Source organism: Ambystoma mexicanum, chromosome 3q (genome assembly GCF_040938575.1).
Source record: "Ambystoma mexicanum isolate Mex_15411 chromosome 3q, UKY_AmexF1_1, whole genome shotgun sequence".
NCBI lineage: Eukaryota > Metazoa > Chordata > Amphibia > Caudata > Ambystomatidae > Ambystoma > Ambystoma mexicanum.
Window position 1 is genome coordinate 331,425,264 of NC_090926.1, and position 24,659 is coordinate 331,449,922.

A 24,659-nucleotide genomic window follows, 5' to 3' on the forward strand; every position below is an offset into this window, starting at 1 on the left:
CTCCCACCCCTTCCCCGCCCCCTCCCCCTGACTAGTCGCTCATATGTTCTGATGTCGGTCAAGATTCGCCATAGTTGGAACAAATATCTACTGCCTGCTGCACGAAATTTGCTGCAGTAAGTTCATTTGTTATACCTTTTTCAACAAGTTTGCGTTGCTAGAATGTGCTATTGGTTCTTTCTGAGCAGTTCCTTTTCTTTGTACTTCCCTGAATGCACCCAGCAGGAGTCCGCCTATGGACTGAGACTAACCATTAAACAGTGATCGGGCTCACGCCTATACTCCAGCACCCACTTAGCTGGTAAGATCTGAAGTCTTTAAACCTATAAGTCCCCATTCCCTTGTTTTATTACATTGCTAACGACAGTGAGGCTTTCTAAATCCCCTACAGCTTATGCAGACTAACAAGACTAGGCTGCTGTTCAGTAAGAAGAACTCCAACCCATACCCCCTTTGCGGGTTTGTGTCCCCTGAAAATAACACAAGGTTAGCAATGTATCCTATTCTTTCAAACCACTGGTCCCTTAGATTGTTCAGACATTTAGAAACTTGGACTTACCTTGAGTAGACTACAGGAAGTTTAGGTTATATTTAAATAGGAATTGTGACCATTTGATTTCTAACCATGAACCCACCTCAAAGAAAGCGGAATTCTGAGTATATACATGTAATGTATGTTGGTACTACAAAGTTGCAGCATTTTATTTCCAGCTAAAGATTTTCTCGAGATATTGTATACGGACATGTAATGTTAGTTTTAATTACAGTGCTACATATATGAGCTCTACTAAAAGATATTTCATATGTACTTTTTCTATAGCATCACATATGATTCACCCTGGTGAAGAGTGACTTTCACTCGAAACACGTTGGGCCCTCTCTGCATCATCACCATGAATAAAAAAGAAGATTCTTGTGATAATTAACTGCTATATTGTCATTTTTGATTTATGTAATTTCAAAAAGACCACATGTCTTATTGTGAATGTTTATTTAAGACCATGTAAATATGACCAAAACTATACCCTAAATTACTAGTCTGGCTACCCAGACAACAGATAGTGTGCAGGGGACGCGAGTTCCCGAAATGGGAACTTTTCCTTTGTTCATATATGTGGTACAACCTAGATGTCAAGGTTGTCTTTCTCTCCTCTGCACCTCAAACTACACTTAAATTGACTCTACTCTAAATATTAAACACTAACCTACATCTATATATAATAAATACAATTGAACAGGGAGGGCATAGTGTTCGAATCACTTCAGTTTGTAAATCGGATCACCAGCCATTTTCTTACTACCCGCCATTGGGCGGCTTCATAATATTTGGAGATGTTGCTGAGTCCATCCCACCCCTGTCTAGGTGCCTCAATGTTGCCAGTGCAACCCTTGGCCGTTTATTCTGCCACACAAAAAGTGATATGATCTTATTTATATTCTTGAAAAATGATGGGGGTAACCATACTGGGAGTGCCTGGAAGTAATGCAAATGTCTGTGTAGCATGACAATTTTGACTGTAGCTATCCTGTCCAGACTCGATATACACATTGGGGTCCATTTATTTAAGTCAATTTTTATTGTTTTTATTAATGTTGGGTAATTTGCCTCATAAAGGTTTGAAATCGAATTACTGATCAGTACCCCCAGATACCCAATGGTCCCTTTTGGCCAAACCAGCGACAAATTGAGTATGTCAGCCCTATGCACAACAACTCTTATTTAGACACATGTATCCTCAACCCCGCCACATTTTCCATCTTTAATTCCTTACTTGGAGCCGGGATAGAAATCTCAGGGACGGTGAAGGTCATCATGTCATCAGCAAAGGCTGTTATTTTATACTCTTCCACCCCAGCCATATTCCCCTTATCTCCTGGTTCTGTCCAATTGTAGCTAGCAAGGGTTCCAGGTATATGGCATAACGGAGTGGGGATAGCGGGCAACCCTGTCGCGTCCCTCTTGTAATCTGGATTTTTTCTGATAAATGAGAGTTAATAAACAGCCGAATTGAGGGATTGGCATAATTGGCCTGGACCATTCCAATAAACCTGGGACCAACCCCCATTTGCTCCATAGACCTAAATAAAAACCGCCACTCGACGTGGTCAGACGCTTGTTCCGCATCAGGCAAACCCAATATCAAAGGGACCTGTCGAATGGCCGTTTTCTCAATTTTGTGTGCCAGCTTCCTAGTATTCTCCAGCATGGGGTCTGGCATGGATTCGCATGCTCATGAATATTCCCTTTTGTCAGGCTGGGAGTCCTCGGTAAAGGAAAAAGCTGTTTTCATTTTCACTTAAACTGTATTTCTCCTCTAAACCAATCACTGTCCTCTGGGTCATACTACCCCCATCCAATGACAGTCCCCTCCCTGAACCCCTCCTCTGGCAACCATCTTCAGATTTTTGCTGCTCGCTTCTGTGTTGGGAGTCCTCGAGTTTGCTCTCCGAGCTATTTGTATGTTTTTTCGTGTTTTTGATGGGAAAAGTTGTATTTTTGCTCCAAAGGAGCACTTGTGCTCTTTTCTTCATCTGCAGACAATGGAGATCCATTGTCAGTTAAGTTTTGCGCCCCTCAAGGATGAAGATCGTTGAAGATTCTACAAGGCCTTTGGGCCTACTTCGTGCCCTCTGACCATGACTGAAGAGGAGGCGGGAAGATCCCTCTTCAGGCCTTGCACCAAATGCGGGCTTCGGAATGTATTTGTGGAGGACAAGCACCTGCAATTCCTCTACTCCCTGCAACGTGAACCAAGGATGGGTTCCCAACATGTATGTGCAAGTTCCAGTAGATGGAACGTGCTTCCGAAGCAAAACTTAGGCTGAGATGTAAAACTCCACCATCCTCCGCCTCAAAAAAAGTGAAAAACTAGAGACACTAAGGACCTGTATTCTAATTCGGTCCTAGAAAGCATTCTTACAAATATACAATTTGTCTAGAAGATAGTTGCTGAAATGAAAACAAGACTACATCATTGCAATCTTTACAAAAAATTTTTTTTCACAGATATGTTGTATATCATTGAACATGATTCATATATCAATGCATAGTCAATTATGATACTAAAAACATACGAAAACATCAAATATTTATATTTTACACAAAAATGTGAATAAGTCAAACAACCATGTGAATCAAACCAAAACTTGTATGTTATAAAACAAACCTAGATTCATAGCATAATTTGCATGACATAGGTACTCTGTGTATGGTTGAGGCTGTGCAGACAGGGAGGCTGTAGACCACTATTTGCCAGCTCAACTTTAACATAAATCTATGTGTGGGTCTACGTCAGGAAGACCAAAAATTGTCTGCAATATTTAATGTTTTGCAAGTCCTTGTACGGTGTCACAGTGATGAAACAGTGTAGTGGGTGCCTATTGTAGAAATGAGGTAGGCTCTACGTATGGTAAATTGACGTTTCGGCTGATGTTTTAACTTCTGTGACCATAGCCTTCTTCAGGACCCATAATTGCTTTGTGGGAACCCTCTGCACATCTCTGGGCTAGTCTGTAGATAAAAGAAGATACAGATGGGATGTTGACAGGGTAGGTACCTGCAGCCGAACTGTAATCCAAAAACTCAAGGGATAGCGAAGGAGAATCTGAAGGTGGATTGCTGCTCACAGAGGTAGTTGTGGTCATGTTCGCGGGCGTGCCTCTGTCCATTCCCCACCTGGGTACCAGGCCTGCACAGTGGAGGGCGGGGAACTCGGTCTGTTGGGCAAAGCGTGACAGAACTACACTAGTAAAGCTGGATGGACGATGTCCCAGGACTCGGATGGAACTTGGCATGCAAAGTAACTGCCGCAATGGCCAAATGAATGGCGTGCTGTCAGCATGAAAGTCGGACAGAAAAGCAACGCGAAAAAGCAGAGCAGCCTGCACCTGGACCACAAGGAGGTAGAGTGCGAGATATGCCTCGGTTTATCCAAGAAAAAAAACGAAGGACAGGCTTAGTAGGCTGACTGCGTGGCTTAACACCAAGGCCCTGACCTGTGCTCCGAGCAGGCTCATGCCCCACTCAGGAGCTGCCGGTCCGAGGTGCACTCTTCCAAGTCGTTTGAGGGCGCCTCATCCGTGGGGGCCCAAGATAAGGACAAGAGCCGCAAGTCCACGTCCACCGGGTTTGCCGCGGAAGCAGGTCTCAAGTGGATAGGGCGCAATCAGCATCATCTTCCACCTCCATTGCCATCCTACAACTGAGCTCCTCTTCGAAGAGGAAGTCATCTACCCTGGCTAAGCTATGTGAGAAATCTGAGCAGCTGCGGACGGAGGAGACTAAGTCGAACAGCCCAAGCAGACTCAACCGGCACAGCCTAAGATCTCGTCAGTAACTCAGTCGACGACTGCTACTGCAATGACAGCTAAGGGTGCTGATCCTGCGAGGGTAGCTCCCACAGATTGGGTGACCCTGCCACCACGGCGCGACACTGCCACAGTGACGTTGGCAGTCACGCCAGTAGGGGTGAAACCTGCTCAGACCCTAGTTCAAGAACCTCGGGGGGGGGGGGGGGACGGAGGGGAGGCAAAGAGGCCCCGAAACAGCCCTCCCAGGCCGTCGCCCAAACCATGGAGGCCTCATTCACGGACAATGAAGATCTGGAGTCCTTGCATAAGGTCCACAAGGATGTTGAATAGGACGATGGCGACAGGCCTAGTTTTCCTGTTCTGCCTTCTCAGCCGAGACATTTCCTTGGATATTCTGTCAACTCTACACACCTTGGTGTCAGAGATCCAGATGAGGATGCCTCCGGCTCTGGTACCTGTTGTCCCCCAGGTCCCTGATCAGCCTCCAGCGAAGAGGTAGCGTTATCCAACACCCCCATTTCAGCCTCCGCCACCACGTCGGGTCCCTTCTCCTGCAGCAGACATGGGTACGGGAACGGATACAGCCACGACGACGCATGATGCCGAGGATATCGTCGAGCGAACGGTGAATGGCCACATTTGGATGCTCCACATAGGATGTGCCCACTGGATGAGGTGGGATCGTTCCACTCCATGATCTCCTGAGCCTCCGAGCTCTTCCAGGTGGTGCCCGAGGAAACCAAGGAGGGCTTCTTGTACCAGAGGCATAAGGCCAAGAGGAAGATGATCTTGGCGGTGCCCCTTCTGGACGATGTTTGGGAAGAGGGCCTGGCCCTCATTAAGAACCCTTGCACGGCTCCAGCCAAACGGGATAGGCTGGAGAAGAAATATAGGGTGCCGGACTGCGCACCCAAGTGCCTGAGGCAGCCATCACCAGATTCAGTAGTATCAGTCGGCCAACCTGTTCTAGTCTTCGGTCCTGCCAGACAGCGAGGGGGAAAAGGATGGACGCCATGGGAAAGAAGGTGATTTACACTGTGGTGTCCACTATCAAGGGGGCCAACGCACTGACAAACCTTGCCCGGTACGACAGGGAGTTGTGGTACAAACTGGGGCCGATTCTGGAGTTCATCCCTGACGATAAGAAGATGGAGGCAATCGCTCTCTTCGGGGAAGTGGCGTCTGACCACACCATCACAGTGGCATTGGACGTCGCCGACACAGGCTTCCGGAAAATAAATGGAACAGTGTCTGCCTTTGGCACCAAGGTTTGATGAAAGCCACACATTTCCATTGGGAGGTCCAAGCGAAGGTGCTGGACATGCCCTATGACGGAGAGAATCTGTTTGGGAAGGTCGTCGACGAGTCCCTCCAGGCCATCAAATGGCACTATCCAGGAGCACCGCTCTTCTTTTCACTCCTTCAGGGGAAAGTCGAGCAGGTCTTCAAAAGGTTTCTCCACATCGTACCGACAGCCTTCCAGATCCACAACACAGGAAGCCGACAGAGGCCATTCTCAGGCCTACGGTAGCGGAGGACAGTGTTGCCATTGTCCGCAGGGCGCTGAATCGACCGGGACGTCGGGCCCCCACTCGTGCACCCCAGTGGGAGGCCGGCTGACTAGGTTAGTCAACGAGTGGAGAAAGATCTCCACTGACAGATGGGTGCTGGATGCTCTTGCCCAAGGACACACCCTGGATTTTCAACGCAGGTCTCTGCGGATCCCTCCGGTTACCCATCAGGAGCTGCACATCCCTCAGCTCCTGGAAGAGGTACGGCCCATGCTGCGAAAAGGTGCGATGGAGCCAGTTCCCCAACGGCTCTGTGGTTCCAGAGTCTATTCCAGATACTTTCTTGTCAGAAAGACCAGGGGGGGGGAAGAGAAAGAGAGGGAGGGGAGGAGCAGGAGGCCCATCCTAGACCTACGACGCTTGAACAAATACTTAAAGTCCCAAAGGTTCAGGATGGTCACATTGCAGCACGTGCTCGGCCAACTGACGTCGTTGGGCCTGGAGGACCCCTACTTCCACGTCCCCATTAACAAGAAACATCAGAAGTTTCTACGCTTCGTGGTGCAAGGACAGGATTGCCAGTGCAAGGTTCTTACTTTCAGCTTGAAGTCGGCCCCCAGAGTGTTCACGAAATGCATGGCACCAGTGGCAGCCCATCTACATCTACAGGGCATGCTGTCATGGCCCCTGCCCCTGGCCTTATCAGACAGGCCATCTGGGCTGCACCACGGTCTTCCATCATGGCCTCAAGGGCCTCATCATCTCGCCCAAGACTCTCTTGGAGTCAGTCCTGGCGCCTTTGGTGCCAGGCTCATATGGGAAGTCGGGGAACTGGGACTTAAAATATCTTTTGCACAACATGGATGCCCCCTCATAGCTCCGTTCCAAAACTGAGCTATGCGGTCTAGCATTTTAGGTGTGGTCAGGCCTGGGGGCACCTGGGATACCTGCAGGCTGTATAAGCCACGCCCAAGCTCTGGAACACGCTTTGCGTTACTCTGCTGGTTGCAGCGTGACGCTCATCACGTTCTATTGGGATCCTCCTCTGCATTCCTGGCCCGGTTACCTGCAAGAACAAGAACACCATTAGTATTCACTTACCTGCGAGTGAGCCTTGCTTCTGTCCCCTGCTCCTGAATCCCGAACATCCAGCATCTCGGCAAACGATCTCTTGATCGGAAATCCGCAACCTGGGAAGAAAGAGAACGGAAAAGCAGCAGTAGTAAGTGTTCTTCAATCTTGAAAAACAACCAAAATAAGCGCACGCTTACCTGGATTTGACTTGCCCTTGGCCCACTTCCATCCTAGGACGTTTAACGCCCTGCAAGAAGAAAGAAAAAGCTGATTAACACGCAGAAGTTTAAGAAGGCGGCACATGCAACGCTTTACTCACCATCTTCTCGGCAGCATACATCCAGGGACAACGCGGCGACCTGCAAGAAAGGGAGAACAAACCGGTCAGCACAAGAAAGGCACATAGCGCCGCACTTCGCGCTTTCGATTACCTCCTCGTCCTTAGCCGAACAAGAGTCCAAGGGAGTGGTTTCAAGGTCAGAAGCAGTACAGCCAGACCGAGTGGCGTCCCCGTGGATATCAGGTGAGCGTTGCAGAACGCGAAGGCTCACAAACTACAATCCACCTGGGCGTTATGGAAACCTCAAACTGATCAGTTAGCTCAGATGCTGGGACAGTTATGTGCTAAGGTGCCTTCAGCCAGGCAGGAGACAAACGCCTTGCGGAGGGAATAGATGGTGGCTAAGGAATGCACTGACGACTTGAGTAGACGGCTCCTCCAGTCACAGGCCGGACAAGCCCCATTGCCTGGGAACGTTTCATCAATGTCTGCGCTGCCAACCAATCCGGTACAGATAACTATTCCAGGAGCAGTTCCTTTTAGCCCCTCCTGAGCATTTCATGGGAGATCCTAGCAAGTATGCAACATTCATGAACCAATGTCGCCTCTGTTTTCTTTGCAGGTCTGGGGCCTTTCCTAACAACCAGTTGCGGGTTGCCTTCGCATTGTCTCATCCGAGTGGCAGTGCTGCAGACTGGTCAGTACCTTTCGTTAGTCGGGATGATCCACTGCTACGTGACTTCGGGGGCTTCCAGCAGGAGATGGAAAAGCTCTTCGCCCGTCGTACCCATGGACAGGCACTAGACGACAAACTCTTGTCCCTCCGTCAAGGAAACCAAGACGTATTAACATATATAGCGACCTTCAACAGGCTCATGGTCGAGGAAGGGTGGCCAGAGGAGAAGAGAACCACACTATTCCACCGGGATTAACATATATAGCGACCTTCAACAGGCTCGTGGTCGAGGCAGGGTGGCCAGAGGAGAAGAGAACCACACTATTCCACCGGGTCTACGGGGGGAGCTATCTACCAAAAGACTGTGCAGAGTTTATTAACCTTGTGGTTCAACTAGATCACAGGTTTCAAGACCGAAGGGCAGATCGGAGCAGACTAGACACTCGCCCTATGTTCGTGCGGTCGAGGGACAATGCCCCACGGGTGGCAGACAATTTGGTGGAACCAATGCAACTGGGAGGGTTAAGGCCCCCTTTAACCAAAGCTGAAAGAGACAAGAGAAGGGAACAGCAGCTATGCCTATACGGCGGAAGGGCTGGTCATTTCCTCAGAGTGTCCAGTAAAACCACCGAGGATAACAGTAGGAGCCACGGAAAAGGAAAATACAAATGAAGAGTCGGAAAATGACCAAGCCCGGCAAATGTAGGGGTCCGTTTGTCGAGCGATGAGTCAATTACAGACCTCCCATTTTGCATTGCCCTTGATCCTGATCAATCGCCAGCAGCCGTCTAGGATGCATACCGTGGAAGCATACATCGACAACGGAGCAGTTTGGAATCCCACTGGGGTGCACGAGTGTGGGCCTGACGTCCCGGTCGATTCAGCGCCCTGCGGACAATGGCAACGGTGTCCTCCGCTACCGTAGGCCTGGGAATGGCCTCTGTAGGCTTCCTGTGTTGTGGATCTGAAAGGCTGTCGGTACAATGTGGAGAAACCTTTTGAAGACCTGCTTGACTTTCGCCTGAAGGAGTGAAAAGAAGAGCGGTGCTCCTGGATAGTGCCATTTGATGGCCTTGAGGGACTCGTCGACGACCTTCCCAAACAGATTCTCTCCATCATAGGGCATGTCCAGCACCTTCGCTTGGACCTCCCATTGGAAATGTGTGGCTTTCATCGAATCGGAGCAGGATCTTGCAGCAGAGATGGGGCTCTCTCTGTGCCCTAACTGGACCACCGAGCTAGTCACCACCGTTAATGGTACGGAAATAGCTTCCGGTCCAGTATCCAGATGCACAACCGTCTTTAACCTTTCTGTGTCAGGATGGTCACCGGGATCTATTGCTTTCGACCTCATCAAGGCGCCTCAGTTCCGGTTGATCTTAGGGATGCCGTGGTTGGTCGCGCACAATCCGCATATTGATTGGCGTGCAAGGGAATTGGTCTTTTCCAAAGGCTGTACTCACACTTGCTACTATAAAGGAAGGAGATCGACGAATACAAACCCATCTGTCCATGGAACAGCAGCAATAACCCTGGGTGTGATCGGTATCCTACCAAGTGAATACTAGGACTTTCAAGATGTGTTTCAGAAAGAACAAGCTAATACCTTGCCGCCACACAGGCCCTATGATTGCCAGATTGATCTGGTACCTGGTGCACAAGTCCCTTGGTCGAATCTATGTGTTTACAGAACCAACATTTGAAATCCTACTTAGATCAATACCTGGCTAATTGTTTTATCCACCCCTCGAAGTCACCAGCAGCATCTCCCCTATTCTTCGTGCCGAAGAAGGAAGGCGATTTGAGGACTTGCATAGACTATCGCTCATTGAACCAAATCACCATTAAAAATCGCTACCCCCTGCCACTTATCCCAGAGCTGTTAAACCAAGTCAAAGATGCACAAATCCACACTAAATTGGACCTTAGAGGAGCATACCATCTTGTTAGGATTAAAAAGGGGGATGATTGGAAGACCGCGTTTCGTACCAAATATGGCCTATACGAATACCAGGTAATGCTGTTTGGACTTTGCAACGCCCCCGCTGCATTCCAGTATTTGCATTCCAATATTTCATGAACAATGTCTTGAGAGAGCTGATTAACGACTGTGCCCTACTCTATTTAGACGATATCCTAGTATACTCGGCTTCAAAACAGGACCACCTTAAGCATGTTCGTTCTGTTCTTATGAAACTCCGCCAACATCACCTCTATGCCAAACTCAAAAAATGTTAATTTCACGTCACTGAGGTAGAGTTCCTCGGCTTCATCCTCACCCCAAAAGGAATCTGAATGGATTTGTACAAGGTCGACGCCATTCTAAACTGGCCAGCCCCAAGTCCATTCAAAGGGATCCAGGGCATGTTGGGTTTTGCAAATTTTTACCACCGATTTTATTCCGGGATTTTCTCATTGCATCCACATCACTATTGTGGAAGTGCAACAAGAAATTCCATTGGACACAGGAGGCAGAAAACGCCTTCCAAGAACTCAAGGTGTGAGGTTCACTTCTGCCCCGATCATTCGACACCCTCGCCCAGATCTTCCATATGTGGTGGAAACAGACGCCTCCAGCATGGCGATGGGTGCTGTTCTCTCGCAAAGGAACCAACAAACCGGTCGGTTACATCCTGTAGCCTTCTGGTCGCGCAAGTTTTCACCACCTGAACTCAGTTACGCTGTCATGGACAAGGAGCTCCTAGCCATCAAATCTGTCTTCAAGGCCTGGCGACACCTTCTTCTAGGTGCCAGGCACACTATCACCCTGATAACTAACCATCGAAATCTACAATATCTAAAAACAGCGAAGGCTCAATCCTCATGACAGCTACGCTGGGCCCTTTTCTTTGCGGAATATGATTATGTGGTCACTTTTCGACCCGGGGTCAAAAACGGAAAAGCTGATGCCCTTTCCTGCATGGGTATTGATGAACTGGTGTACACAACCCCCGACCTGTGGCCATCATCCTGAGTGACAAGCTCCTGGGCATTACAATCACAATGACTCAGGATGAACTACAGCAAGAGATCCGACACGTGATGAATCCCGAGTTGTTACAAGAATGGAATACACGGGGAGAACACTATAGAATCAAGGATCAACTACCATATTTCAGGAACCGTCTATTCTTGCCCAAAAAGGAGCTTTAGGAACAAGTCATCTCAGGGTACCATGACTCCCTAATTGAAGGCCACCCTGGAATTGCTAACACTCTAGCCAAGGTAAAACAAAGTTACTGGTGGCCCACGTGGCATAAGGACGTCATTCAATTCATCCTCTCTTGCGGCGTATGTGCTCAAAATAAGTAATCTAAGCAGAAACCAGCTGGACTTCTTAGACCACTGGAAATTCCGACGCCCTGGCATACATTATCTCTTGATTTGATCACCGACCTACCGCCCAGTTAAGGATACAATACCATTCTAGTGGTCGTAGACTTGTTTTCTAAAATGGCTCACTTCCTGCCGTTTAAAGGTCTCCCAAATGCATCTAGCTGGGCAAAGGTATTCCTCGAACACATCATACAACTTCACTGGTTCCCTTCAGTCCTGATCTCCGATCGTGGTACTCAATTTGTATCCAACTTCTGGAGACAATTCTGTTCTATGGCTCAAATCAATATCAGACTATCCACTAGCCACCACCCCCAAATGGATGGCCAAACTGAGAGGACGAATCAAACGCTCGAACAGTACCTGCGCTGTATGCTACATCAAGTGAAAGGAAATTGGAAAGACTTGCTGTGGATAGCTGAATATGCTTATAATAATTCCCTGCACAGCATTACGGGACAAACCCCATTTTACACAATATATGGCAGACATCCATGCACCTCCGAACTGGACGTTCCCACTACTCTGGAAATGCTGGCTATAAAAACCTTGCACACGATAATTTCCCAGGCCTTCACAAGAGCAGTCGAACATTTACGTCAGGCTAAAGACCGCCAAACGAAATACGCAGAACAGCGTCGTGAAAGGGCTCCCAACTACCAGGTTGGAGACGAAGTTTGGTTAACGTCAAAACATGTGCCTATAAAAGGAACCCGGACATTTCGCCCACGATATTTAGGACCTTTCACCATCAAATCTATTATAAAACCAGCAGCAGTTAAACTGGCCTTGCCTGCCAACATGCATCTTCATCCTGTGTTCCATGTGTCTCTCTTGAAACCAGTCCAACCTGTCTATACTATACCACCCGAACCAGTCATGGTCGATGGAAAACTGGAATTCGAGGTCAAGAACAAGAACAGTGGACTGGAAGGGGTATGGCCCGCAGGACAGGACATGGGAACCCTGTGATTATATCCATGCACCACGTTTGATACAGCGTTTCCATCACGATTATCCAACCAAGCCAAGCCAAGACCAGATGGGAGTACCACCCTGAGATGGGCCTGGGGGGAGTGTTGTCATGACCCCTGCCCCTGGCCTTATCAGACAGGCCATCTGGGCTGCACCACGTTCTTCCATCATGGCCTCAAGGGCCTCATCATCTCGCCCAAGAATCTCTTCAAGTCAGGCTCTTATGGGAAGTCAGGGAACTGGGACTTGCAATAACCTTTGCACAAAATGGATGCCCCCGCATAGCTCATTTCCACAACTGAGCTATGCGGTCTAGCATTTTAGGTGTGGTCAGGCCTGGGGGCACCTGGTATTCCTGCAGGCTATATAAGCCACGCCCAAGCTCTAGAACACGCTTTGCGTTACTCTGCTGGTTGCAGCGTGACGCTCAACACGTTCTATTGGGATCCTCCTTTGCATTCCTGGCCCGGTTACCTGCAAGAACAAGAACACCATTAGTATTCACTTAGCTGCGAATGAGCCCTGCTTCTGTCCTCCGCTCCTGAATCTCGTACATCCAGCATCTCGCTGAACGCTCTCTCGATCAGAAAGCCGCAACCTAGGAAGAAAGAGAACGGAAAAGCAGCATTAGTAAGTGTTTATTCTTCAATCTTGGAAAAACAACCAAAATAGGTGCACGCTTACCTGGATTTGACTTGCTCTTGGACCACTTCCATCCCGGGCCATTTAACGACCTGCAAGAAGAAAGAAAAAGCCAATTAACACGCATAAGTTTAAGATGGAGGCACGTGCAAAGCTTTACTCAACGCTCACCATCTTCTCGGTAGCATACATCCAGAGACATTGTGGCGACCTACAAGACAGGGGAAACAGGTCAGCATAAGAAAGGCACATAGCGCCGCGCTTCGCGCTTTCGCTTAACACCTCATGCACAGCCCCAAGCAGCACGGCATCACCAGAACTCCTTTGCACCTAAGAAAGGAGGAGACACATTAATAGGGGCAATTGCAAATAAAGGACAAACTGCCAAAACATCAGACTTACCTGACGAACGGAGTCGCAGCAGGTCTGGACTCTGAGGGGCACGTACCAGTGAAGCAACTGGGTTGAGACGCGACCATTCCTCAACGCGCCCCTGCACAGAACAGCAGGACTGAGAGCTCACCATACCAAAAAGCAAGGTGAGGAGAGCACTAAGGGGGTTGTGGGGCCACAAGGGAGGTGGCCTCCGAGCTAGAAGAGACAATAAAGCTCAACCCAAACTCCTGTTTTCAGACCTGGTCCTCAGCCGAACAAGAGTCCAAGGGAGTGGGTTCAAGGTCTGAAGCAGTCCAGCCAGACCGAGTGGCGTCCCCGTGGATATCAAGTGAGCGTTGCACATACACGTATCTGGACGACTGGCTGATTCGCGCCCACTCGTGGGAGATGGCAGACACATGACCGTCCGGCTACTGATTGGATCTTGGATTCTCTGTCGACTATCCAAAGTCCTCCTTAACACCATCAGTGAATGCGCTGTTCGCAGGTGCTAGACTCAATATGGTCTCTTGACTAGCGTCTCCCTCTGAGGAGAGAATAGCAGCCATTCATGGAACGCTGCAACGGCTGTTATCGACGAAGACGGCCAAGGTGTGGTCCATCAAGTCGTTACTGTGCATGATGTACTGCATCTACCTTGTCCGACTCTGCAGGTTGAAAGTGCCTGGACACCCGCTGGATGCAAGTGTCCGGAAGCTCCACTGATGAGATCTCGCAACGACTAGTACCGTCGAGGGATAGGATGCTGGGGCATCGGCTCCAACATCGACCAACTCACAGGATTTCAAACCCCCCCCCCCCCCCCTTAACAGGAGACAGCCACAATGAACGCCTCCCTGGAAGGCTGGGGAGCGCACACCGGACGCATGTACGCCAGAGGCCAGTGGCTGACGGAAGAGAAGGAGCTTCATATCAACATCCTGGAGCTATGGGCAGTGGGCCTTCAAGTCGTTCCTACCGTTTCTGAAAGGCAAGGTGGTGAGGATCTTCACGGACATCACCAAGCAGGGGGGCACTCTATCCTCGGTGCTTTCCAAAGAAGCGCAGGACTTGTGGTGCTGGGCTCTCGGGCAGGGGATGTTCCTCGTCCCTCTCCACTGGGCATGAGTAAATAACACCATTGCAAACTCGCTCAGCGGGGAACTGCGCTCCTGCCACAAGTGGGAGCTTCGTCTTGATCAGGTGGACCGCCTATTCGTCAAATGGGGCAGGCCCGAGAACAATCTATTTGAGAAGGCGGCAAACTCCAGTGCCGGAGGTTTGCCAGCATATTTCATCAGCCCAGGTGCCTGAGGGGATGCATACTCTTTCCCGTAGGAAGGGCTGTTCCTGTACGCGTTCCCTCGTTTTCTCTCCTGCTACGAGTCATCAACACACTCAGTGTGCATTCAAAATGATACTCCATGCCGCGGCGTGGCCGAGACAGATTTGTTATCCGGACCTTCTCAGCAGAGAAGGAGGTGCAATCCTTCATCACTACCCAGGATCACTGAACCAGAGGGCTTTGTTCCTGCAGCCCTAGAGTTTGGAGGATATGATTTGCCTGCTGACTGCAGGGAGGTCCTCAAAGGCCAGGGCGTTGCTGCGGTCACAAGTGGAAGCCTTTTGCTATGTGGTGCTGGTCTCAGATGATTACCCCTCTGAAGGTCACAGCCCTGCCAATTCTTCAATACTTGATATCCTTGGCCAAGTCCACACTGGGTTACACCTCTCAAGGTAAATCTGGCTGCGATATCCCGCTACACCAGGCCTCAAGGAAGATCTTCACCTGGTCCCACAGACTCGTCAAGGAATTTCTCACAGGACTTTTTTGATCTTTCCCGCCGGTGGAGGCGCCTGCCCCTGTGTGGAAACTCAACATGGTTCCGACTAGGCTCATGGGGGGAGGGGCCCCTTCAAGCATATGCATCGGCCCCTCTCAAGTACCTCTCATGTATAACGGCCTCTGCTAGAAAGGTAGGTGAGATCCAGGCCCTATCCTGCAAGCAACCATACCTGACTTTCCACGAATCGTGGGTGGTCCTGCCTACGCACCCCTCTTTTAATGCCAAAGGTTTAGTCGGAATTCCACCTCAACGAGCCTTTGGTGTTACTCGTTTTTTTCATGTAACCTTTGTTACTGGCCGGAAAGGGCCTTGCATTCGCTGGACGTTGCTCGTGCCCTGAAGTTCTACATCACACTCACAAGGAGTTTTCGGAAGACCTCACAACTGTTGTGAACTTTGGTTCTGTGAACCATGGGAAGGCCTTGTCCAAGGATTCCATTTCAAGGTGGCTCTCCGGCTGCATCACGCATTGTCATCGGTTGGTGAACCGACCGCTGACCGGCCGTCCGACAGTCCACTCCACTAGAGTGATCTCTGTGACGACGGCGTTCTGTCTGGTGTACCACTGCAAGATAGACAGGGCTGCCACGTGGAGGTCCAAGCACACCTTCACAAAGTTCTACTGTGTCGACTGGGAATCCAGGGAGGAGTGCAGAGTGTGCCAAGCAGTGCTACGCGACCTGTTCGCTTGAGGTGAGAATGTTCCGGAGGTAAGCGTTGCTTCTTTTTTAGCCTTTGCCACCTCCCGTGGTTGTGTAATGTTGTACTGCCATGTATTCGTTATTCATGAGCATGTGAATCCTTGCCAGACCCCATGGAAAAGGTATATTATTATTATCATTGAAATATTGATCCACTGCCTGTCGTCCTGGATCATCTGATATTTAAAGAGTCCCATAAAATTCTTCAAAGGAGCGCAGTATTGATTCTGAATCTGTCACTATTGTACCATCTTGTTGCTTAATGCCCCCAATTACACGTTTCGCTTTCGCCATTCTAATATGTCTGGCCAACAGCCTATCTGCTTTCTTGGCACTTACATAATACTGCTGCCTCATATTTAGCAGTGCCCTTTCTGTGTTTTGCGTTCACAATAATTCCAGTTGGGCTCTTAACTTTTATTTTTACGGAACTCTATGCTCTTTCGCTACACTAGATCTCGCTGGGTCACCATCAATTGGTCTAGTTTCCAGTGCTAGCCTTATTTTCCTTTTTTGCACCTGGGTCACTATAATCGCTCCCCTAATAACCGCTTTGAATGCCTCTCTACACCCTTCAGTTATTTCCGCGCTTTCATTATTTGAGAAATAAACATCTATTTTGCTAACCACCAGTTCCGCCGCCAATGAATCTAACAGTACTTCCTGAGGACATATCCATCCCCAAAACCTCCTAGGACTTCCACGCCCCTTCACTTCCACCATTAGCGGGGCCTAGTCAGAAGTCAATATTACCCCTAAGTTCACATTATCTACCTCCCCCATCAAGGTGGCCGTCATCCATATGTAGTCTGTCCTTGACAATGTTTGGAATATGTGGGAAAAACATGTGAAACCACTCGTCGCCCTTCTTTGAGCGCCATACATCCTTAAAGGCTAGGTGTACAAAATGTTCCTTTAGATGCTTAGAAGGGGTACCCCCGCTGTCGATTGTGCATGCTCCTATTTAGGTTTGGGTCCCATGCCAAGTGAAAATCTCCAGTCAACATGATCTCCCCTTCCTGCAAATCTCCCCAATTTCAACAAAATCCCCCTCAGAAATGCCTCCTGACCAGAGTTGGGTGTGTAGAAAAGTCACCTTAATGTGTCCCAAGAGAATCTGTAAGAAAAGATATATGCCGTGTTTATCCACCATTTGCTCTATTTTAGCTTAGAGAGCGTCCTTTAAACCTATCAATACCCCCGCCATCCTCCCCGGAGCATTAGCTTGATAAAGATGTGTAAATTGATGGAAGTGGAATATTGATCTCTCGGTCCTCTTTATGTGGGTTTTGTGTAACATTATTATGTCAGCCTGGAAATGTCTAATTTGCGCCTTCACTTTTCAGCATTTAACAGGGGAATTCATTTCCCTAACTATATGTGAGTAAATTGTTAGACATCATTTATTACATCTATACAACCATTAATTATTAAAATGTCTAGATGATGAAGCACTCCTATTTCCTGAATAATAGCATAGTCAGTTCCCCCTCCCTCCTCCCGTTTCACTCGTCTCCAAACTACCCCCTTCCCCAAACAAACTGGACCTGGTCCCTACCTACATCCGCCCCCACCCCACATATTTTCCCCCCACACACACCCTCTCCTAGTCAGAACCAAAGATCCTACAAAAACCCTGAGATACCATCCTGGGGCTCTGATCCTGACACAACCCTGAGAACTTCCCTAGCGAGGGCAAACTCCCCCACCCCCTCCCCCCCAGTGATTCTTCAATGCCCTCCCCTTACCCCTACCTCCAGTGAGCCCGTCATCTTGTCACACACTCCACTCGCTTCACCGCCGCTCTCCCAACCCCAACGTTTCTTTCCTGTAACTGCAGTTGTTTAGGTAGATCATATGTAGGGCCAACTTGATCTGCACTCAAATCCCTCTTGCCGGCCTTGGCCTGCCTGTTTTTCCTGAGGGTCCTCTGAGTTTTGTAGCTTTGCTGCCTTGCCTACCACGGGCCGCTGACCATTCCGATGGACGATTACTGTTCGAAAGGGGTAGAGTCTTGTGGTTGCCCACTGGGTCGTTCTTCCTCAGATGGATAATCCCTCCTCGCACGTCGTGGCCCTCTGTCTGCCTTGTCAAGTAAATGATCCAAAAGGAAATGTCAGTTTGTAGGAATCTTCTTAGCAATTAATTCCTTGGTCACTGCACTCCTGGCCCTCCTTTGTTGCAGTGTTGATAATGCCAGATATTGAAAGAGGTGTATTTGGGTTCCATTAACTCTCAGAGTAGGCTGTGCCCTAGGTGCATAAAAGAATGTCCTCTTTCATTGCATATGACCAGAGGGCCATCAGCACGTCCCTTGGCCTTGGACCTGATCTCTTGGGGCCCATCCTGTGGACACGATCAATCCTCACATTTTAAGGGGCCATTTCTGAGAGAAGGCTCCCAAACCACTTCTGGGTTGTAGTCTTCAAGTCTGCATCCCCTATGTCCTCTGTAAGGCCTTTCACCCTTATGTTTGATCTCCAGGGCCGGTTTTCCAAATCTAATTATGGGTGACCCTTGCTAGTTGTTCCAGGGGCTCGCTATTACCGTTAGACCATGTTACGTGATATGAACCCTGGCCCCAGTTTCATCAACCTCCTTACGCACTTGTGTCAGCGAGCTCTGTATGTCTTCTTTCACCTTTTCAAGCTGAACCTGGAAGGTGTTCGCCATCGTCTCTTCCATAACTTTAACGCATTCCTGGAGATTTTCATTGATTAGGCCATTTTGACTGGCTCAGATTCTTTTTCCCCTATGACTTGCTGTGATGTTTCATCTCCCTTCGCGGTTTCCCCGGTGCGAGGTCGCCAACAGCGTTCCTGCTGACCTCCGTGTGTATTGATGTTTTAGATTTCGAGGGGGCAGCTTTCCCTTTAAGCCCTGGCATCCGGAAGTGCACACTTTAAGCCAGCTTGGGGGTTACCGTTAACCTATAACCAGTGTTACTGTTAGGCCAGTTCCCCGTTACGCCAAAGCCATACAGTTCTTGGCCACTTCCCACTCTTCTTAGCACATATTGCTCTCGTGCTTCACACCGCCTTTCAGCCTTTTATTGTTATCTTGCGGATGAATATTCAAGGAGTGGCACCAGCATTTCCCCTTATTCACTTTTAAGTCTCACTTCCTCTGGACTCCAACCGTGTCTCCACTTCGAGACCAGCAACCTCCTTTGCCTTCACATATAACCAAGCAATGTCACTCCACACACCGATGGTTGAACCTACTCCTTGTGCCCCATCAATGTTTTCAATATCTGGGAACAGCACCTTTTTATTTCCCCTCCCAGATCTTCAATCTTACTCAGCACAGCCTCCCAATTACATCCAGCCAATACTGCTTCAAGGTACACGCTGCACTTACTACTGGCTGCCTCGTGCCCCTTTTACAGTCTCCATGCACTCCGCGGTGTAATATATCTAGCTTCGGGTCCCCGTCTCTCTGGGAGCGTTGCAACTTCCAGATGCATGGAGGTAGCTATCAGTCTATTCCGTTTGCAATCCAACAATCGGGGGCTCCAGCCAGTTCTCTGTTAGGGAGAATTCTCTGTATAGGCTAATTTCCCAAACCTAGTGAGTCTCCCAGCAGCTTTGCTGGATTTTTGGGGTTTATTTTTTTCTCCTGCTAAAAGAGACTTTTTTTCTCCCACTCTTAGGCATGATTTGATAATGTCCTTTGACTTTGTAATGTGTTTGATGGGCTATGGGGTCTTTTACTTCATAGGGCTTCATGTGTTTTTGGTAAGTGTGTTACACTGCACTGAGGGTGCTGTGTAACACAGGGGTGTCGTAGTGACCCCCAAACATAGACTCCATACCCTGGGACTGACTACTGTCTCCCAGGGCATGTAAAGTCACCATTGGGTTTGCTAGTCTCATATTGTGAACAGAACCAGTACAAACCATCATTTCTGGCTGGTGGCAGTGGATACCACGCGAAATATTCCACCGGAATATTTCCTATGGGATTTTCCCATTCATTTTAAACGCACCACTTTTTTGGTGCAATGGTAAAGATACCGTTGGGTTATTTATTTAATATTTATTCCCCGGTTGGGTCTTTTTTGCCAGGACTCGGTTTTAAAATGGCGTTTTTGTTCGCCTCTGTAACTCCAACCCAAGTCGAGCCTTTTGTTCCACTTTTGGTGGGCTTCTGCACAGAAGCCTCCAAAGGTGGTGCCACTCTGTCTGGGTCTACAGGATGTGTGGGAGGGGGGGAATAGGCACCCTGGACTGAGTTGCCTCGGCAACTCATGTCGCACTCTTGTGTGATCGGCCCAGTGGTGAGCCGCCCGGCTCACCACTTAGCATGTTTGAGTGACAGCTAGGACTGATGAATGGGGGTTTTCTGCATAAAAGCAGGGCTTTGAGGACTGGAACTTCAGAAGTCGCCACAGGACCTAAAGAATCCAAAGAGGGAGAAGCTGAGCCGACCTGCAACTACGACACCACCGGTGGAGCCCTGCTGAACCGAACTCACCACTTCCCAACGACAGAGAAGATCTTCCAGGAGAGTCTTCTTCCTTTGAACTGGTGGGGTTAACCAGTTCGCCCTTTTCCGCCTTCCTGGATCGTCTCGTGGTCGAATCGCCCGTGCCAAGCACCCCGGCGGCCGGATAGCCACGCTTCACCACTACTCCGAATAAAAGGATAGTACCTTTTTAACCGGGAAACTCCGTGGCTGGTTTCTTCCCTGGCAGTGCAACGAACCCCAGCTTTCCTCCACGTCGAGATCTTGTATTCTTCCCCTGGACGAAGCACCGACTTGCACCCGCTGCCAGGAACTGGCGCCCCCGCTGGAGCCTTCTCACCATTTCAGGTACTGTGTCCCGCCTGGTCTCCCTTGCAACAGACTGTTCAAGGTGTCCCGTAAATCCTTGACTCTCTATCCTGGGGTGACCTCGGACCTGTTAACTAACTTTTGTGACCTGGTCTAACTCCTTTTTGAACTATCTGCAAAGACTTTTAAAGTGTACTTCAACTGTGTGATCTTGGGCACATTCCGCCTTGCTCTCTCAAAGAGTGGGACTGGCCTATAAACTTTTTGCTCTACAGTAGACCCTGCCTTTCTTGACTTGCTGTGGTTCTTTAAAAGTGTTGGTATTGTGTGTTTTCCTATTTCTGCCTTTTCTCTCCCTTTTTAAATAATTATTGGAGTGCCATCTTGGTTAAGCGCTCACCTCGGTGTTGATAATAAGTGTTGTTCTTTTCCTAAGACTTGTCGAATAATTAATCGGGGAGGTGTATATATTTCTAGTGACTGTGTTTGAACTTGCTTGAGATATTCGTGCCAGTGTATTTTTACAAGTGTGTTTTTAAATAAATAATTATATATTTTTATACCAAAGCTCTGGTCAGTGTTTGGCTTGTGCTACTGTATTTTTGTACCTAATGTGTATACTCTATATACTGCCTAACTCTTATTGAGAGAGGTGTGACTGCTCAGCCACAGCTACCAGGTAAATCTTGGTGGTGCAGACTGCTACCAATTGGGTTTACTGCTAACACCTGTAGTCTTAAACTTTTTGCAGTGGTCCCTAAGGGAACTGCACAGGTTTCTGCTTAACATTCTTCAGCTACAAGCGCACTGTGGGTGGCGCCCCTCCAGTCAGCGTGCCAGCCTGTATCCTCCGCTCCTCCCTCCAACGCGCCTCCTGCTGCTCTTTTTGCAGTGGGTGTGCCGCCGTTTTGTCCCTCCAAGGTTCGTTGCGGCGAAGGCTTAGCCCTTCGAATCTGGAGCCACTCTCCACAGGGTCACGCCCCTTCGTATGCTAGCTAATTTTTAAACACTCTTCTGCGTTGGGCGGAGGCGATCCGTAATCATCGTCCTTTACTCTCTACAGTCTACATACATTATTTCGCAGTGTACAGCAAGGCTATAGCTCTTCTTTCCAGTCGGCCCGCAGGCCTGCTACATGCAGGCCACGCCGGAGCACGGGACCCTTACACCACTGTGGCCATCTTGGAATCCCAAATCACTTTATCTTGATGTCTCTTGCATAATTGCATTGAGATGATCTGGAAGTGATTTAGTTCAGCTTTCAGTATTAAAAAAAGCAAATCATTAACAATTAACGTTGCACAAATCCATCCATCACAAATTGCAAATGTCACTCTGAGCCCTTTTTTTTGACGTTGACTAGTCAATTTCGCTGCCACTGCATATATTTGCACACATCCGCATGCCCATACTACATACACTTGCATCTGTGTGTGTGTGTATATATATATATATATCACACGCCGCAACCGCCACGAAGCAGGGTTGGGGGAGGTCTTGGGGGCGGGGTCATCGTTCTGAAACCAGCCTAAGAGCTGCAGAAGGAGGAAGATGTGAATAGGCACGTATTGTCCTCGGTGGGATGGACTTTCCAGCACCCATTGAGGAGAATGAATGCTGTGACATTAGGCCGGTGTCCCAATTGCCTTTCATAGCGCTCTGTGAGTCGGCCTGGGCACTGATATAACCTGGCTCTGGCTCATGTGCAACGATGCGCATGCAGGGCGTTGGGAACACCACGGGTCTTTAGATTCCCTAGACTGCAATAGCATTATGCAGTGGAGTTTGATGCCAAGACAATCTGGGTCCCAAAAATAGGAGGGATGGCACCCTAGCGCCCCCTATTGGCAAGCTGCTGCTGGTTTAATAAAAACATATCTTCTAAATCTTGCAGCAGTGACAATTCAATACATTGGCGATACTGGTAGAGGGGATTTGCAGGCTTTACCAGTGTTGGGGTTATCGATTTATTCGATGTATCCATGTAACGGAACGCGTTTGTTTACAGACAAATCCCTATCTTGAGTTCAGTCTTTAATATGTTCAGTAGACTTGTTACTGCAATGGAAAGCATGAATTCCGAGGGAAGAAAGTGTCTACTTTCTGGACTAATAGTTCATCTGGGGCTTCCCATCTGTCAATATTTCAAAATGCAGTGCTGAAGCCTTTCTAGAAATTACTTTCGGGGTTCACAGCACATTTTCCCTTTGCTTTCCCACATTCACTGCTTGTGAAGGGTTTGTCTGTCTATTTGAAGTAGTTAATGGAGGATTGGGCTTCCGATCCCCGTGGGCATGTTTGGTATTTATGTTTTGATTGTAATGTGCTTCAGATTGAAGCCTCGTTGTTGGCATTGCAGCCCAAAAATTATACATTTGTGCGTATTCGGCGAGTGTTTGGGGCAAAAAGAGATGGATCATCTGTGTAGAATAGGTCAGTCCCTCAGAGTACATGGATGCTCACAATGGAAAAGCTGTATTACGAGTCATGCATGAGCTGTTCTGTGACGAAGAAAGTACATTTTGTAGATTGGAAGGAACGAGTCCTATCATGTATTGACATTAAGGCCTAATGATAAATACTTAGTAACCAGAGTCTTGAAGCTTCCTGTAACCTACGCAGTGATACCTCTGGGTGTATAACAAATGTATAAATAAATGAAAATGGTCTAGTGTGGAATATTCGGTATTTGGCTCCCAAAACCCTGTTTTGGTATTGAAAAGTCCTGAATTGTTTGTGTGCTTCAGTCTGAACAGTGTCTATGCAAAGTTTCTACATTTGTAAACAATGCTTTCTCATGTTCCATACCATTGTCTTTGCCCACCCATTTTCTCTTTGCAGTCGTTGCTGCTCCTGGCTTACCTCATCAGGAACGGATCGGAGCGTGTAGTCACCAGCGCCCGGGAGCATATCTACGACTTGAGATCCTTGGAAAATTACCACTTTGTAGGTGAGCATCAGGCTTTCCATCAGCCAATGAAAGCTGGAGCTGCGGCCACAGCTTGTCAGTCACCAGCAGAGGCCCTGGGAGCCTCCATGTGCTCATTAGGAGGCGGCTACATTTCTCCACGAGTACCGTGAAGATGCCAGCACCGTTTGCCCCAGAGTATTAATTAGCACAGGCAAGACCTTTCGGAGCTGCCTAGTTAGCGGAGCCCAAGTAGCATGAGTACAGGCCTTGTATCAAAATATGCACTGATCTGGACCTCCTGGGGCACATAGAGGATGCCTTTAATTATACAGGAGGCTCTAAAACCTAAACACACATTGCTTTCAAGACGCTATAAAGTGGCAATGGAGGCTGGTCAGCATGGCTGCTGAATTGTGGGGTGTGCTGAATGTTGATAGACTTGGTATGGGCATTAAGCAGTCGTGTGTTGAATGCGGTGCTACAGGGCTTGTGGAACAAGTAATGGTGAAGTGCCACCTTGTATCCAAATGCTGCCTCGTTGCGAAGAATTGAGCACGGCCTTAGAGTTCTGTTTTGTAGCAATAGTTGATCCTTAGTTATTAGGTTAGGTCGTTTTTACATGTGTAACTTTTTTAATTATGCCACCTAGTATAGTTGCCTTGACGTTTAAAAAAAAAAAAAAAAATCAATGGATTGTGAATTGGATGTGTGTTCACTGTTTTGCTGTGATTGGGCCTCATTCCTTAATTAGTACTTAACCTGTTCATCCCGAGAGTGGGAATAAAACGAATAATTTCTGAAAATGTCAACTAAAGATGATTCTGTTACAACGCCCACATGCTTAGGCCTTGCTTTTATGCACACGATCGTTTCATGTAATATAAGCCCCAGAGTATGTTCCTAGAGCTCAGCTGAACAGTGAGAAGGGGCCAGTGCAAGGCTGAATTGGAGTGGGGGCTATGGTGTCGGAGTATGGGTGAAAAGCTGGAATATGGTGCACTGAATTTTTGGTGTTTTTGCCAGTAGTAATTCCCTTGAAGGCTGACTTTGGAGTTGTGAAGAATATACCGTAAGCAAGGTTGGTGTATTGAATGTTAGGGGATCGAGTGTAATGCTGAAACGGGCTAGGGTGTGTTGAATGTGGATGCCCGGGAGCCATCCTAGAGTGTGTGCTGACTGTGGTATGTTACCATTCTAACTGCACTTGTCCTGAGTTTAGCTTCTTTTCTACATTATTTCGTTTT

The 24,659-nt window shown here is 48.4% G+C and overlaps 1 protein-coding gene across 1 annotated transcript in view; it reads left to right on the forward strand.

Annotated features, from left to right (window-relative positions):
- CLINT1 (clathrin interactor 1) overlaps positions 1–24,659 on the forward strand; it is a 780,718-nt gene that overhangs the window by 153,447 nt on the left and 602,612 nt on the right. Inside the window, exon 4 of the mRNA XM_069653921.1 lies at positions 23,346–23,454. Coding sequence (XP_069510022.1) covers positions 23,346–23,454 — 109 coding nt within the window. The remainder of the gene's footprint in view (positions 1–23,345; positions 23,455–24,659) is intronic.